Source organism: Felis catus, chromosome A1, assembly GCF_018350175.1.
Source record: "Felis catus isolate Fca126 chromosome A1, F.catus_Fca126_mat1.0, whole genome shotgun sequence".
Lineage (NCBI taxonomy): Eukaryota > Metazoa > Chordata > Mammalia > Carnivora > Felidae > Felis > Felis catus.
This window is the reverse complement of record NC_058368.1, coordinates 231261073-231278180: the sequence shown is the minus strand read 5'-3', so window position 1 is coordinate 231278180 and position 17108 is coordinate 231261073. Positions and strand designations below refer to the sequence as shown.

General features: G+C 50.7%; 2 protein-coding genes across 4 annotated transcripts in view; one reads left to right on the top strand and one right to left on the bottom strand.

Moving 5' to 3' along the window:
- The window catches only part of ATPSCKMT (ATP synthase c subunit lysine N-methyltransferase), a 240033-nt gene extending 238136 nt beyond the window's left edge, over positions 1 to 1897 (bottom strand). For all 3 annotated transcript variants that reach the window (XM_006928110.5, XM_045038833.1, XR_006586322.1), the window contains exon 1: positions 1764 to 1897. In XM_006928110.5, coding sequence (XP_006928172.2) covers positions 1764 to 1779 — 16 coding nt within the window. In that variant the 5' untranslated portion in view covers positions 1780 to 1897. The remainder of the gene's footprint in view (positions 1 to 1763) is intronic.
- A 301-nt stretch (positions 1898 to 2198) lies between these two features.
- CCT5 (chaperonin containing TCP1 subunit 5) lies at positions 2199 to 15307 on the top strand. The gene is made up of 11 exons (XM_003981555.6): positions 2199 to 2336; positions 5301 to 5361; positions 5881 to 6045; positions 7274 to 7472; positions 9055 to 9247; positions 9328 to 9477; positions 11203 to 11322; positions 11915 to 12100; positions 12697 to 12834; positions 13312 to 13492; positions 14946 to 15307. The coding sequence occupies exons 1-11, from the start codon at positions 2232 to 2234 to the stop codon at positions 15071 to 15073; spliced, it is 1626 nt and encodes a 541-aa protein (XP_003981604.1). The 5' UTR covers positions 2199 to 2231; the 3' UTR covers positions 15074 to 15307.
- Positions 15308 to 17108: the final 1801 nt, after the last annotated feature.

The following is a 17108-nucleotide window of genomic DNA, read 5'->3' as shown; positions in this document are numbered from 1 at the left end:
AGGTAGGTGACGGTGTTCGATGGAAAGCAAAGGTTTTAAATACCTTTTGTTACACTTATCAGCATCGCACGGAGGAATTTACATGCTATATAGCAACAGTCATGCATTTGACTGTTTTTTAAAAAATCAAAGCACCATCTGCCATGCCTCTGTAAAATTATCCTGTGGGCATTCCAATTATACAGTACAGTGGTTAAAAGGATTTGAGTCCTCAAGTTCTGGAGTCACAGAAGTTAACTAGTGTGAAACATTAGATAAGTTTTTGCCAAGGCTCAGAATCTTCGCTTGTAAAATTCAGAAACGATACTGTCCTCACAGGATTATTGGAACACTTAAAAAAAAGAATACAGATAAAGCACTTAGTGCTCTAAACGAGACAGTAAGTGATAACTGTTGGCTACTATTGTCAGTCTCAATACTATGCTTGGGAAGAGATCCATAGTTTTTAACAGCTTTATTGAGATGTAACTCATATGCCACACAATGTGCCCATTTAACATATATGATCCTAAGGTTTTCAGTATATTCATAGATAGATGTCACCATCACCACAGTCAATTTTAAAAACATTCTCATTACCCTTAAGCTTTACCTATCACCCCCCACCTTTCCTTTCACACCTTAGGCCTAAGCAACCACTAACTGACTTTCTGTCCCTAGGGTTCCTATTCTGGACTTTCACAGAAGTGGACTCATACAGTATGTGGTCTTTTAGGAATGGCTTCCTTCACTTGGCATAATGTTTCCAAGATCCGAGCATCAGTACACTTGATCCTTCAACAACACGGGTTTGAGCTACGCAAATCCACTTACAGGTGGATTTTTTTTCATAGAGAAATGCAAATTCATTTTCTTTTATGATTTTAATAACACCTCGCCTCTAGGTTATTTTATCATAAGAACACGGCATATAACATACAAACAAAAACGCGGACTTCTGACCAATAGGCTGTTAGTAAAATTTGGGCGGGGGGGAGGGGGCTGGGCTGGAGTCGAAAGTTATAGGTGGATTTTGACTGCACAGGTCTGACTGCACATGTGTAGACAGCACCAGCACCCCGAACGCCCACATTGTTCAAAGGTCACCTGTTCTTTTTTTTGTGGCCGAATCTAAGCCTGTAAAGGATTATTAGCTCATGATCAGTGTTCTCAAGCAAAGGCGGCAGAAGCTATTTAGAGGACAGAATATTAGAAAGATAGAATGGCCAGGGAAGATCGCCAAGGCAGCACAAAGCGGGGCTTTGGAGTGGGACCCTTAGCGCTACACAATCTTGCTTCTTACTAGCCGTCTGAAGTTGGCCAAGTTACTGGACGATGTGCACAATGAGGATTTCTTCAACGAACACTTACACGGAACTTGCTAAGGGCCCGGCACTGCTCCCCCCGAATCCTTTCAGGAGCCGTGCAAGGCAGACAGTACGGTTCCCATTGCTATTTTTGCAAGCAAGGTAACCGAGGCACGAAGAGGCTACTGCCCACCGAGACCCAGCTGGCAAGGGGCCACGCGGATCCCCACCCACACGGGGGCACCCCGGTCAACTCAGAAGATCGTGCTGCACACGCCGGGAGTCACTCGCCCTAAGGCGCTCAGAACAGCTCCGGGCAGCTAGACGCGGGTACTAGCGCGCGCACTGCGGCCCGCGCCCCGCACGCCAGACTCCGAGCCAGGGCTGCGGCCGGCGGCTCCCACTCCCGCCCGGCCAGGAGCCCAACGTGAAGCCCGGCCCCGCCACCCCGGCAGCCCGCCGCGCCCGCCGGCTCACCGCCTCCTCCCTCCATCGCGAGATTTCCTGCGGCCGGAGGCGGGGCTGGGAGGATGGAAATCCGGAAGTGGGTTCTACCATCTCCTCCGAGCCGGGGAGGGGGGGCACGGAGGGAGAAACTAACGGCGTGACGAAACGAGTTCCTCGTTGGGGCCCCCTGCCCAGAAACTCTCGAGCGTGAAGCTTTAGCAGATGAGCTCGATCTGCTCTCGGCTGGAGGGTTTTAAGTTCCCGTCCGCGTCTTCGAGCTTCCTCTCCCCGACAGGGTCCTGGACGATAGAAGTTCCCTGAGGCCCCTGATTCCAGAAGCTACGGTGTGGCGTTAAACTAGTCTCGCGTGAAAAATAAGTCTCGCGCGCCCGGACTGCGCACGCGCGCGCTGTGGCGCCCTCCCGCGACCGGAAGGCGTGCTCTCGGTTCCGGAGCGGACTCCGCCGGTCTGGGGAAAGTAACCAGTGCTGCCGCACCATGGCGTCGGTCGGGACCCTCGCCTTCGATGAATATGGGCGCCCTTTCCTCATCATCAAGGATCAGGATCGCAAGTCTCGTCTTATGGGACTTGAAGCCCTCAAGGTAACGGGACGGACGCTGGCGGTGGGATGAGAGGGGAGGCGGCCGAAGCCCGCGGCTCTGCGCCTGCGCAAGCATGGGAGCGGTTCAGCCATGTGCTCCCCGGAAAGGTCGGGGATCCCCTCTCGTCTTCGGCCCTGCACCCCGCTCCTTTAGCTCGGGAGAGGCCGATGTAGAAGCCTTTAATCCCGGTTTGGGAGTTGGGGTGGAGCCGCTAGCGCCCTTCAGCGTTGGGTGGGGCGGGTTCAAGTCCTAGGCTCTGAGCCCGCGTCTCCGATCGCTTCTCCAGCCTGTGGTCGTTCCTTACGGTGTTTCCATCGGGAAAGGCAGAGGTCATTCTCAGGTCACCCGGCTACGAGAGAAACAATAGCCCATGAGGATGCCGTTCGTTTTCCGGTCACTCCTTAAAGACTTGGTCGGTTATAGAGTAATTTCTTGCAATGCGTGGCGTAATACTGGATGCGGTGTCGTGAAAATTAAAAACGTGTGCTTTTAACGCAGAAACTTACCACCGCAAGAGTGGAAAGTGGACACCAGTGACCGTAACACAAGGCAGCGTGTGACTGGAATCACCAGTTACGGATGCAGCTAAAAGTTGGAGGGTGTCCTAGAGACGTTTAGTGGAGACTGGCTTCTGATCGGGGATGGCGTCACTGCTTTGAATGCGAGAGAGAGAGAGAGAGAGAGAGAGAGAGCGCTAGCACCTGGGGGAGAAGGGACAGCAAAAGCCAAAAGCTGGGCAGAACGCATGGCACGTTGTAGGGCAGAAGAGCAATCTGGTTTGGAAGGAGCACAGTCTCGTCTCAGTGAACGGTAGGGCCCCAAAGGTGGAAGCCCTTGAATGCCCCACAGTCAAGATGCTATCCCTGGAAGGAGGGAGCCCTTGAGGGGGGTTTGAGCAGAGCCACGGTTGAGGTAGAAGCGTGCTTCAGAAAGTAGGGTCTGGTGGACCAAAGGGGCCAAGAAAGACCAGAGGCGTTAAACCGCCAGGAGTCCAGGTGAGCGCAAGCCTGTTTAAACAGACGAAGAAACAAACCGTAGAGTTCCCTCGCTGTTTGCCTTAGGACAAGCTGCACAGCCTCTCTGAACCTCCTTTCTCGGCGGGGGCGGCACGCCTCTGTGGAGCTGGGGATGAGGATCGAACGGGGCGACTTAAGCAGGGGCCACCCGGTGCTCCATCTGTGGTGGATACTCGAGCGCTTGTATCACATACTCCGTTTCATCGTTCGTTTAAAGGAACCAGCGGAGAACATACCCTCCAGTGCCTCGTGTGTAACAGCACGACAAAAGCTACGTGTTGTGCGTGAGCTGTCACGCTAGCTAGTTGACGGGCACTCGTACTCTGCATCACACGATCCTCACGCTCGGAGGTGTAGGTATTGGGGTGACAGCTGCAAGCGTGGCCCCGGAGCGGGTAAGGTGACAGAGCTAACCCAGAACGGGGCCGTGATTCAAGCCCACCCCTGGCTGACTCCAAAGCCAGAGTTCGGAGCATCGGCAGGGTTAGCACTCGGGGCCAGGTCATTCTTTTTGTTGTGGGGGCCTGTCCTCTGTCGGACGCGGAGCAGCAGACGGGCCTCTACCCACTTTGTGCTGTTAGCGGCTCCCACCCCATTTGTTAGAACCAGCAATGTCTGCAGGCATTGCCAGGGGGCTCCTGAGGGACAGAATCCTCCCTGGTTAAGAGCGGCTTACCTGTGATTACCTTCCTCTAAAAAGTCCATTACACTGACAGATTGGGCAAAGTGTATTTTCGTGGTTACCAGTATTTTCACCGATCCGTGAACTCTGTGTCTTGTCTCAGCTGCCAGATGCAGTGACTAGGGAGGGCTCCGCGGATCATGGGCATTTGAACTGCGTTCAGTGTCGGTCAGCGTTTTGATGACTGGAGGGCCTTCGGTGCATTAGCGCTTCAAGGATCAGAGGGCATATGGGGGGGGGACACATGGACCGCCATCGTCACTGGAAGGGAACTAGGTCTCAGATTGTGGGGGGCATTGAAGAAAAACTGAAGCTTTCAGACTCCATGTTGAGGCACTAGGGAGTCATTGGAGGTTTGGGGACCGGCAGATGACACGGTTGAGGAAAATGGGTGAGTTAGCTGGGCGTCGGATGGACCTAAAGGACAGGAGGTGAGATCAGAGACCCCGGATTTCTGTAGGGTGCTGTGGAGCCAGGCCAGGCTGGTGACAGCAAGACAAGGAACGAAGGAAACAGCATCTGCAGAAAAAACACACTGCTGATCGTGTGTGCAAGCAGGAAAGGATGCTTGCAGGTTTCCATTGAGTTAGCTGTCGATGCCCTGGGCAGATGGCAAGGGTGACTTTTCACCTATGGGTTGTGTATTGACTCAGCCGTCAGTTTCTGGGTGTATTTCTGCTAGTATGCCGGTTCAAGGGGCTGTACGTGTACATCTGGACTCTTGACATGAGGCTAGCATTGCAGGACGGTCTTGCAAGGCCTGTCCCTGTGCCGTCAGACCGCACCTGCTGTGAAGTGGGGCAGATAAGAGAACCTGCCTTGTAGGTGTGCTGGGAGTTAAAGCTCTAGGCTCTCATTCTTTTGCGTAAGAATTAGCTACTGAAGCTGGTGGTTATCACGACAAGGTTTAGACTTGGGTGTTGCCTCTTAAATGTAGAAGCTTCTGGAGAACAGAAACTGTTCTGTATGACTGGATTTTATAATCATCAAGTGTATGCTTCTAACTATTAAAAATTGGGGGGCCTGGGTGGGTGGCTTAGTCGGTTAAACATCTGACTCTTGACTCCAGCTCAGGTCACGATCTCATGGTTCATGAGTTCAAGCCCCATGTCGGGGGGTGCCTGCATGGGATGCTCTCACTGTCTCTCTGCTCTCTCCCTCTTGTGCTCACTCTCTTTCTCTCTCAAAATAAATAAAAATAAACTTTAAAGAAAACCACTGAATTATTAATTCGTAACTTGAACCTTTTCTGTGTCTTTCATTTAGTCTCATATCATGGCAGCAAAAGCTGTAGCAAACACAATGAGAACATCACTTGGACCAAATGGTAAGAGACTACCATTCTGTGTTAATGCGTGTTATGTCTAAATCGTGGAGAGTTGATGGAACCCTTTTACAGAAATTTGGGACATGGAGCAGGGGGCGTCCTAGGCCTCTGGCACTGACACACTTGTTTTGTGTATTTCAGGCTTTAAACACGTTTATAAGCGCACATACAATTTTAGGTCAGAGGTTTTTTTCTTCTTTTAACATTTTATTAGCATTTTCCACATCAGGGCTGTCATTTTTTGTAATTAATACATTTAGTGATGCTCCTCACCCCCATTTCTCTAGTTTTAGCCCTTTAGGTGGTTTTGTACTCGCCAGTGCAAAAATGCACACAGATACTCTCTTATGTATGCTGAATTTTTCTGGTAAATTCTGTAAATAGGCATTGGGTCAAGAGGTCTAGCTTTTTTTTTCGTTTTTGGTGCAGATTGCATTTTTGTTTGGTTTTGTTTGGGGGGGGGCTTTTTTTGTTTTTGTTTTTTGCATAATGTCATTCTAAACATTGCTGTCTTCCTAGGGCTTGATAAAATGATGGTGGACAAAGATGGCGATGTGACGGTGACTAACGATGGTGCTACCATTTTAAGCATGATGGACGTCGATCACCAGATTGCCAAGCTGATGGTTGAACTGTCCAAATCACAGGATGATGAAATTGGAGATGGGACCACGGGAGTGGTTGGTAAGAAAGCAAATTATCCTTACTTGTTTGAGAGGCATTCCTTAAAGTCACGCACACCTGCCAAGAGTGTTTGCTCTGAATCAGATCATGAGAAGACTGTTGCACAAATCCAGGTTGAAGGACATGCCGAAATATAAGCGGCCCAGACTCTTCAGAAGTCCTTGTCCTGGAACAACAGGACAGTTCTTCAGGGGAGAGTTAAGCGGCTCTTCTAGATCAGGGGAGCCAAAGAGAAATGACACGCGGCTGTAATGCAGAACACTTGATCGGATGCGGGCTTTTTCTTTGTTTAAACTGTGGGGGGTGTTTGGGATACATGGGAGGATTTGTGGATCGTGCATCGCAGAGTAGTGCCCTGTTAAGTGTCCTGAGTGTGACAGGTATGTTAGAGTGATAGGGAGATTGCCCTCGTATCTTAGCTTACAGCTGAGACGTGTCATGATTTCTGTGCCTCTCACATAGTTGAAGGGAATAGGTGTGGGTTCGTAGAGAAAACAAATGTGGCAAAATAGCGTTAATCAGTAAACGATTCATTTGAATGTTCTTACGCTTTCTCTGAAGTTCTGATATACTTAGAGATGGGGAAGATGGAAGAGAGAAATAGTTTTAACGTTACCTTTTCTGCAGATGAGGTTTGAATTCATTTATTCAGCAAGTATTTGTTGGGAACCAAGCACTGTTATGGATGTGCTTGGAGTATAGCAGTATTAAAACAAATATCATCATCTTTGTGGCCCTAAAATAACGGGAGGAAGGAAGGTGGTGGGGAGGATAAACCATAAGCATATTATATATAAATTCTCTTATCACCAGCACAAATTTTACTGACTAGAAATCCCTCTCCTGGCAGGGCGCCTGGCCGGCTCAGTTGGTAGAACATGCAGTTCTTGACCTCAGGGTTGTAAGTTCAAGTCCAAATTAGGTGTAGAGATTACTTTAAAAAATCTTAAAACGAAATCCTTGGCTCGGGAAACACGAGCTTTTTGCCCTTAAACGTTCTTAGGTTACGTTCTTCACTTACGTTTTGTCCATCACTGAGAGCTGAACATCCGTTTATAAGGGGTGACCTGTTAGATCTTTGCTAGAAGCAAAACCAACACTTCAGCCTCCCAGATCCTTTTGCCTTAATATTGGACCCTTCACATTCCCAGGGTGTAGCATCTAATTGGTATCGATGGTGTAAGTGTCAGTGCTTGCCTGACGTGGTTGTGCGCTGTCTTGTCTGCAGTCCTGGCTGGCGCCCTGCTGGAGGAAGCTGAGCAGTTGCTGGACCGCGGCATTCACCCGATCAGGATCGCCGACGGCTATGAACAGGCCGCCCGCATTGCTATCGAGCACCTGGACAAGATCAGCGATAGCGTCCTCGTTGACATGAAGGACACTGAGCCCCTGATCCAGACAGCAAAAACCACGCTGGGCTCCAAAGTGTACGTTCACAATACAGTTCTTCAGCGCTTCTAGAGGAAGCAAAACGTGTGTGCTTATTGCTAAAAACCTCCTTTTGTAACGATCGCACGTAGCTTCATGCGGACTCGATGAACTTCTTTCTTCTTTTGTTGTTATTTTGCTTTGCTTTGTTTCTAATGCAGGTGTAGCCACATGCATCTTGTGTTTTAGTTGGAAACTGAAGTTCCAGGCTTGGGTATTAAATCCTCTCAGTATTTGTAAGAGATCCAGGGCTTTGATTTAGCAGGATAGGCTGTGTTAGCAGTCAAGCAGAAATAAATGGTCCTGCTTGGGGAATGTTAGCCTTCAAAACACCTTCTACCATTTCTTTGCTAGGAAGCCATTTAGGAGGAGAGGCTCTACTTTTCATTATTGACCAAGCAAGTTACTGGTCCAGAATCTTAATTTAGTGAGAAGGGGCAGTCTTGAAAGTGACTTACATGGGGTGTTTTCCACGCTTGCATAATGCCTGCTATTTACCAGGCCTGCTGCCACATCTTAAGGGCACAGAGACACAGTCTCTGTCCTCTGGAGACCCAAAGCAGCCTCAGCCAAAAGACACTTATTTGAACAATAATGGAGACCTGTGGGCTCTTGGCACGATGTAGCATAAAAATTCTAGTATGAGGAGCTTTATTACTGGTTTTTCGAATCAAGATCAGGGTGAGAAACATTTTAAACTTTAATTTGTGTGGTAGTTTTAGCAAAAAGGCATGGCCTTGATTCAGAGGTCAGGGGAAGTGCAACAAAATTGTTGCCCTCTCCACCCCTAGGGAGAAGCCTCTGCCGCCATGCTGTGCTAGAATGTGCTGGGTGCCAGGTGCCCTCTTATACGGGTGCTGAGACCAGCTGCTGGGCAAGGGGGCCACCGGGATGGTCTCTGTCACGGCACACTATTGTTCTCCTGAAAGGAAAGTGTCCTAGTTGAAATGCACGAATCTTATCATTGCTTTGTAAGTTGATCTTGTTATATTTGTAAGTCTTTGTAAAATCCATGTATGTATAGGTCTTTACTACAGAAAATGTTCAAAACAACTGACAGCGGCCAAACATAGCGTGAGGCAAGTTATAAATCACTTAGGACACTAATGTTTACGGTTTCCCCATTATCTTTTCTCTAAGATGAGTTGAGATTTCATGCACTGTTTCAAGTATTAAATTTCCCTTGAAGTTTTTCCAGAACCAAAAGTAAATTTATTGAGCAATTTATTCAGATGTTTCAAAGCTTTCAGAAAAGATCCCCGCCCCCGCCCGGAACTGATGTTGGTGGAAATTCCTGCAAGGGAAGCAGCCATGTGGAGTCCTCTGGCTTCTTACTGAATGCTGCACCCCATTTACACAAGATGTCATTTTCTCCCGTCCCAGTTTATGGCTCTCTTTGGGTTCTGTGGATCCCAGCTTGAGAACCCCTGCCCCAAACTTGAAAGTGGAGGTTCTAGTGGCATAGCTGTCTACAGAGTCTGAGCGTCCTTCGTTTTATAAGACGTGTCTAAGTTGCCACGTTACGTTCTGGGTCCTGCTGTGGCTGTAGTGGAGTGAAAGGTTGCTCTTTGTTTTCATCAGGGTTAACAGCTGTCACCGGCAGATGGCTGAGATCGCTGTGAACGCTGTCCTCACCGTAGCAGACATGCAGCGCAGAGACGTGGACTTCGAGCTCATCAAAGTGGAAGGCAAAGTGGGCGGGAGGCTGGAGGACACGAAACTTATCAAGGGCGTGATCGTGGACAAGGATTTCAGTCACCCACAGATGCCAAAAGTGAGTCCGTGTCCTGCACGGCTTCACGCTGTTTTTCACTCCTAAATCCACGAATTGAAAGATTCTCTTTGTCCCCACAGCAAGTGGAAAATGCCAAGATTGCAATCCTCACGTGTCCTTTTGAACCGCCAAAACCAAAGACCAAGCATAAGCTGGATGTGACCTCTGTGGAAGATTATAAAGCCCTTCAGAAATACGAAAAGGAGAAGTTTGAAGAGATGATTCAGCAAGTAAGTCTTCCCATAGCTTTTCGTGAGGTAGGTCTGTAGGTGGTAACGTGGCACTCCTCTTTACCGTCTTGATTCTTCAGCGCGTGGCTGCAGGTGCCGTGTCGGTGTGAGCCCCCTTTTTTCACTTTTAAGTTAGAATAGTCATCAGCATTCACAGAGAGAAGAAATCAGGTGGCACAGAAAGGCTTAAGGGGGAAGAGACCCGATTCACAAAATGCTCACGTGTCTGGAGCGCCTCAGAGAGTTGGCTCCGTGACCTTCGAGCTGCGCTCTTGATTTTACGATACTGTCCTGGACGCATCTAAGCCAAGCTCGTATGTTCAGGGTATAAACACCTTGGGGCGCCTGGGTGGCGCAGTTGGTTAAGCGTCCGACTTCAGCCAGGTCACGATCTCGCAGTCTGTGAGTTCGAGCCCCGCGTCAGGCTCTGGGCTGATGGCTCGGAGCCTGGAGCCTGCTTCCGATTCTGTGTCTCCCTCTCTCTCTCTGCCCCTCCCCCGTTCATGCTCTGTCTCTCTCTGTCCCAAAAATAAATAAAAACGTTGGAAAAAAAAAAAATTAAACACCTCAACTCTCCCCCTCAGGCTGCTAATAAGCATGCACACCCTGACAGTGGTTCCTCTTTGGGCCTCTGTCCTTGGGGACTTCCAGCATCCGCACACGGGTACGTGGACGTGGGTATGGGTTGAAACGTTACTCGTGACAGACAGGCAAGAAGTTACGTGGATGTCTCTCTTCAGGGGGGGAGTTGGGTTCGTCTGCTCCTGCGTGATCTGTGTCTCCGCCTACCTCATACCAGGCACCGTCGTAGGGACCTGAGACACAGCAGCGACCAAAGTAGAGCCGTTGCTCTTGCGGCGCAGAGTAAGGGGATGGTGGGTAGGGGCCGTGCTAAAGACGGGGCCTCTCAGGCAGAGACCCACCTACCTGGGGGAGGGGCACTTACCCGGCTGGGGTAAGCTGGGACGGACAGCGGGTGCAGAGGCCCTGAGGCAGGAGCAGGGTTGGCATGCTGAGAGGTCGGAGGGGCTGAAGACCCGTCACCTGGGCTACAAGGCTGCCGTGGAAATGCCAGGCAGGGTGCCCGGGGCGACAAGGTGGCAGGACCTAAGAGGCCGAGGGAATCGGATAGGCGTGTTGGTGGATATGCGGGTTGCCGGGGATGATGACAGGAAGGTGATGGGCTGCATGTTTTTAAAGAACAGGAATGGCCCAAAGAGGAACGTTGTAGGTACTTGTGAGGGGCACGAGGGAGGAGAAAGAGCCGTGTGAGGACAAATGCTGAGGCAGGCTGGTTTCCAGGGGACAACCAGGTTTGGCCCCCGGGGAGAACGTGGCAGAAGCGAGGAATGTGCAGGAACGAGTCGGCTGTTAACGGACAGAGGGTCACGGAAGAAGGAAAGCAGAGAGCCGGGCTCGAACTCACGAAGTGTGAGATCATGACCTGAGCCGAGATGGAGTCTGATGCTTAACTGCGTGAGCACCCAGGTGCCCCTGAAGTACTGATTCTGAAAGCATATCAAGAACTGAAGTGATTCCCTTTGATACTTGCTCATTATTTGGGATTTGGGCCTGACAGAAGGTAGACACTTCTGTGCTTCCTCCCTTCTCTTTTCTCTGCTTTATTTTAACGCTCCCACCTCTCATGCCCCTCTGTGCGCCTCATCTTTTTCCCCGAGCACAAGGAATACTTACTAACGTGATGGGCATTTTTCTCCCCCACAGATAAAAGAAACTGGCGCTAACCTAGCCATTTGCCAATGGGGCTTCGACGACGAAGCCAATCATTTACTTCTTCAGAATAACTTGCCTGCGGTGCGTTGGGTAGGAGGACCGGAAATAGAGGTAGGCGGCTCGTGGGAAGAGACTTCCGAACGCAGGGCTCAGGCTCGATGCCTGTGCGTGCTGGGGGCCTGCTTGGGGAGCAGTTGCCGTGAATAACCACAGTGTCAAGGCTCCACAGTTAGAGGGCCAGCGGGGAGAGAGGAGAGTGCTGCGATCTTTCTCTATTTCAGCCACAGTGCTGCGAGTTTCGGGTGTTCCGTGGGATTTAGAAATGCTTTCCGTGTGTCGTCCCACTTGGCTCTCTGAGGCAGGGACACCTGCTTACCGACTGGTGTGTCAGCCACACGCCGACCGCCGTCCCACACGTGGTCCGTGCCCCGGGGCAGGCTCGGCCTCCGGTCCTCACCGCAGCCAGGGTGCGATCCGGTCAGGACACGGTGACACGGAGGGTGGTGGCGTCACCCCGAGACACCGGCTCCTCAGAAACCCACTTGTTTCGTGTGCCTTCTTGGGTTGACCTTGAAATTTGAGGCTAGAGTGGATTGCAGTTCGGGCACGAGGTAGCCCTGGGTGGAATTTGGCTCCTCTGCGGTCTGATCGTGAGAGCCCACTGCTCACCAGCGCCTTCCTTCCCCCGACCCACCCCGCCTAGTTGATCGCCATCGCGACAGGAGGGCGGATCGTGCCGCGGTTCTCAGAGCTGACCCCTGAGAAACTAGGCTTCGCCGGGCTCGTGAAGGAGATCTCCTTCGGGACGACTAAGGACAAGATGCTGGTCATCGAGCAGTGTAAGAACTCCAGGGCTGTGACCATTTTCATCAGAGGAGGAAATAAGATGGTGAGAATCCTAGTGACTTGCCCTGCATTGTTTTCTGCCCTTGGTGTAGGGTTTGGTTTTGCCCAGAACGTGTTTGACTGAGGTACGGGTGCCATTTCTCAAAAAACGATCATTTTTCTCAAAGAAACCGTGGCTTACCGAGGTGTAAAATCACCGAAGACCATATTCGGTGCTACCTGTTAGTGCTACGCAGGCCTTTTTTGCGTCGCTCGGGTGGAAGTAGGGGCCCGGGTGCATCCACGCTGCTAATCTCCCTCCCGCGAGAGTGGGTCTGTACCGCATCGGCATCCGTGAGACGGGCCTCAGGTGTCTCTTGGTCGGTTTTGGCTCATCTGACCACTTCCCGTGGTCACGTGTCCCGAAATGAGTCACTGGCTGCCTCCGCCTGGTGTTCACGTAACCACGTGGCAGAGAAAAGGGGGAGAACGGCAGAAATCACCCGGTAATGAACATTCTGGTGCGTGCTCTCCATTTGTTCCTAAGCAAGGTGGCTTTGATGCCGGTACCCGGCAAACAGGTTCAACGAGGCGCCGCGGATTTGACTCTAAAACACTAGATTGTGCTAATGTTAACTTCTGCGGAACTGTCTTCCCCAGATCATCGAGGAAGCAAAGCGATCCCTTCACGATGCTCTGTGTGTCATCCGGAACCTCATCCGGGACAATCGTGTCGTGTATGGCGGAGGCGCCGCCGAAATCTCGTGTGCTTTGGCCGTCAGCCAGGAAGCGGACCAGGTAAAACCCGTGCGGGGCCTCCAGGCCTAAGGCGTAAGGCAGTGGGACTGAACAAACTGGGGGAAACAAAGTGTCGTCGCCGTGGGTGAGCAGCGCCTGGTCCTCACCCTCGTACTGAGGCTCAGCCTCCCGAAAACCAGCATTGCTCAGCCTTTTCAACCTTTCCAGCCTTGACAGTAACCGCTCTCCAGTCTTCAGTGTCCTCATTTGAAGTTCCAAATAAATTGAATATCGTGACTGTCATAACTAAAAGTAGAGCTGATTTGTCTTCAGACTCCTCTCACATGTCTGTCTTCTCCGTCCTTACTCTGTCGTGACCTTTTAATATCCTGGTAGTTTAACAATAATCAAGACGGCCTATTCTTAGAATTCTTCGTGAGTTAGGTTTCCAAAGTATGCGATTTAATTTACCCTTCCAAATTGCCTGCTTTTTGTCTTGTTTTTTGCTAATAAGCACGCTTACCTGTACCCTTCCAGTGCCCGACCTTGGAGCAGTACGCCATGCGGGCGTTCGCGGATGCCCTGGAGGTCATCCCCATGGCCCTCGCCGAAAACAGTGGCATGAATCCCATCCAGACCATGACCGAAGTCCGAGCCAGACAAGTGAAGGAGACGAACCCCGCTCTTGGGATTGACTGTTTGCACAAGGGAACAAACGGTGAGAGCCAGTCACAACCCGGTGGGGCCGTGTCTGGGTCAAGACCGGGTGATCTCCTGCTGGTCGCACAGTGCGCGGTGCCTTCCGTGAGCTTCGATACTTCCGCACTTCAGATATTCGGGTCCTAACTTGTAGAATGTTTCGGTTTGATTACCTGAGGATTTGGTCAGGCTGCTGGTCCTGTAACGCGGCACTGCCTAATAACAGTAAGCTGTAGCACGCTGGCTTACACCAAAGGCGACTTCCGTTTCAGTCTCTGGTTTTAGAAAGTCCTCCTTCTCTTGCTCTTTAACACCGATGTCTGTCAGGTAGGTTCTGGATGTCCTGGGAAGCAGCCCGGCAGGTGACTTGGTGCCGTCTGCTTATTTTGTGCTTTCGTCCGGGACTTAGGGGTGTTTTCAGATGTGACGTACTGGGACCGTAACCATGTGTGTAGTTTAGAGGGTGATTTCACTTAAGCTTGTTGGAACGGTGGTGCCAGTGATTTCTCACTAATGGGCCAGGCCCACATTTTTTTTTTTTTAATGTTTGTTTTTGAGAGAGAGCACGCAAGCGGGAAAGGGGCAGAGAGAGAGGGAGCCATGGAATCTGAAGCAGGCTCCAGGCTCTGAGCTGTCAGTACAGAGCCCGATACGGAGTTCGAGTTCGAACCACGAGATCATGACCTGAGCTGAGTTCAGATGCTTAACCAACTGAGCCCCCCCCCCAGGCACCCCCAGGTCTGCACTTTTGCAGCCACTCCCAGCCCACGGAATCAGATGATCTGTGCTTTTATGTAGAACAGCAGCTATGTCCTGGTTTTCATGTTCACAGCCAGCAGAGTTTAATAAGAGCAGCAACTCTTTGTCAGACAGATATTCACATTTTCTTTAACTTGAATGCCTGGTTCTGCTGAAATTTGTTTACATCTTTCTTGGAATTATTTTGTTTCATATACAGTCTGATTTTTTCGCTTACATTGGGCTTTCTAAATTATGTGAGTGAATATTTTGTGGGATGAAATGTCGCTGAAAGGTTTTAGCCAGTCACCTAGCACTTTGGCTTGTCATTGAAGGGAGGTCCCCTTCACCCCCAGCTTTCTGGGACCCAGGTTCAAATTCCAGACTGTCCTCTGGAATAATGGAATCTTACTACCCCTCTGAAAATGTAGCTGGATGAGTGGTTTCTTCTTAATTTTTTTTTTTTTTAGAGGGAGCATACACGCAAGCAGGGGAGGGGCAGAGACAGAATCCCAAGCAGGCTCCACGCTGTCAGTGCAGAACCCGACACGAGGCTCGAATTCACAAACCTCGAGATCGTGACCTGTGTGGAAATCAAGAGACACTTAACTGACTCACCCAGTCGTCCCCAGATTTATATTTTTTTAAGTTTCAGGGTCTTTGTAAAAATGAGAGCAAGTTACTAATATCAAATACATATGTTTTAGGATAATTCATTTATTTGTGTTTTCCAGATATGAAGCAACAGCATGTCATAGAAACTCTGATCGGCAAAAAGCAACAGATCTCTCTTGCCACACAGATGGTTAGAATGATTTTGAAGATCGATGACATCCGTAAGCCTGGGGAATCCGAAGAATAAAGAAAAAATTGAGAGTAAATGTAGTAGTAAGGTTCACTGTTGTGATTAAATAAATGGATGTCTTGTGATGCATCTACAGTTACTTATTACTGTGTCTTTTTTCAGACACTGTAGATGCTATAATAGAAACAGCTGTTTAGTTACCATGGTTCTCCTGTTGAAAGAAGTTCAGTTATGGGAATGCGGTCTCGCAGGCTTTTGTATCTGTTCTATTAAAGCGGTCTCTTTAAACAACGGCTGTCTTCTCTTCAAGTTAAGAAACTGGCTGTACCGACCCAATGCTGCCCTAATGAAGGGGTTTGGTTGAGTAGATCTTTTTTTTTTTTTTAAATTTGTAGATACTTGTAACAGCTTAAACATGGAGTCTGGTCTCAAGCTTTGAAAGAAGACCGGGCTTGGTCCTATGAAACGTATTTAAATGCCGTGCGTCTCTAAGTAGATGGGTCCTTTGATTGTGGAGACCCATCCTGAGGAGTGTGGGAAAGTGTGAGATGGGGGGGGGGGGGGTCCTAAGTGCTTTGAGCTGCCAGCCACGTAGCGAGCGTGGGTTCCAGCCTCATGTCCCCTGGGTGTTTGGTTGCCCCTGTCCTGACCCTCCCCAAACGGCCGGACACCTGCTCCCCCTGCAGAAACCTGGAGGGGCCGTTAGAGCACGGCTGGGGCTTCCCCAGCGGGACAAAAGCAGCGCAGGTTCAGAGCGGGGCGTGGAACACGAGCAGTGGGCCGGGTGCGAGGAAGGGTCCCCAGGTTACCATGCGTGGGTGGGCTGCTGTCACTTCATTCTCCTTCCTAAAGTAACCATGACGGACGTGACCGGGCCTCGTTCCAAGACGTCGACCGTCCCGCTTCTCCCACCACCCTGGACGGAGACCTTTCTTTTCCCACAGCTTCCAGGCGAGGCCCGATCCTCTGCCGGGACCTCATGGCCGGCGAGCGGTAGAGCAGGTCAGACGCCCAGCCGTCGGGCTCCCAGGTCCCCGCAGCCTCTGTGCCTTGTGCGCCATTTACTTGTGTGCGTGGTTCTCTGGGTTCCATTTTTCTGGCCAGTCTTGGGATCGAGTTCACTTGTGTGCCACCAGGGGGAGCCTCCCACAACTGGTCAGAACCGGAATCTGAACCTTTCTGACTGGTGACCTTTCACTTGCCTTCTGTGCACCTGGGTGCTCGTCAGCCCTAACATGCTGGTCGTCTTTTCTCTGGCTGCACTGGTGGTTTGGCTAAGCTCGCACCCATCTCAGGAAGTTCTGGAATAGACCATCGAGTTTTGAAAGCTTAAAAACTACTCAACCCAAGCTAGCGTGGACGTCCCTCTAACGTGTGCTGTGCGTCGGCATCACTATGATCTGCCGTGTGCTTCTGGGTGCGGCGTCCACGTGCATCCGTAGTCTAGACTCAGACACGCTTCGTGAGGACTGATTCCGGACTCCAGACAACACAGGCTTGCCTGAAGGGGTCCGTGGTCGCGTGAGGAGCCGCCAGACCACCCCTCCGCTCCAAAGTGGGCCTCGCGCGTTCCCGGTGGGTCTGGGGCAGAGAAACCACGTGGCCTGCGAACAGGAAAGCCTGGAGGGGTGGTTTTGCTTCATTAGAGGGCCTCTCCGAGGTGACCCGTGACCTTTACGTTCTAGTTGCAAATCCCTCATCAAGCTATGTGCGTCCTCCCCCCGACTTTTTTTTATAACGCAAAATACTTATCTCTGTGCTGGAAGAGGATTAGGACACTGGGTAAAAGACAGTCTGTCAACTAGGATCCAGAGTCTTCGGTAGCTGAGGTCGTGAAGTCTCTACCTGACGCTTCGGTGGGCTTTTCAAACGAGCCTTCCCTCCGGGCCCACTTTCCTAATCTGACAGCCGAATGGGGACCCCAGAGAGCTGTCTCGTGAAGTGCAAGACCAGTCCCTTGTGCTTCCGCTGACCATGACCCCAAGGCCAGATTCCCACGCAGGACAGCACTCTTGTGGGTTCCCAACTCCCACACTTGCTGGACTTACTCGGCGTTGGTTAAATGGTCTGGCTTTCGATTATAATACCAACC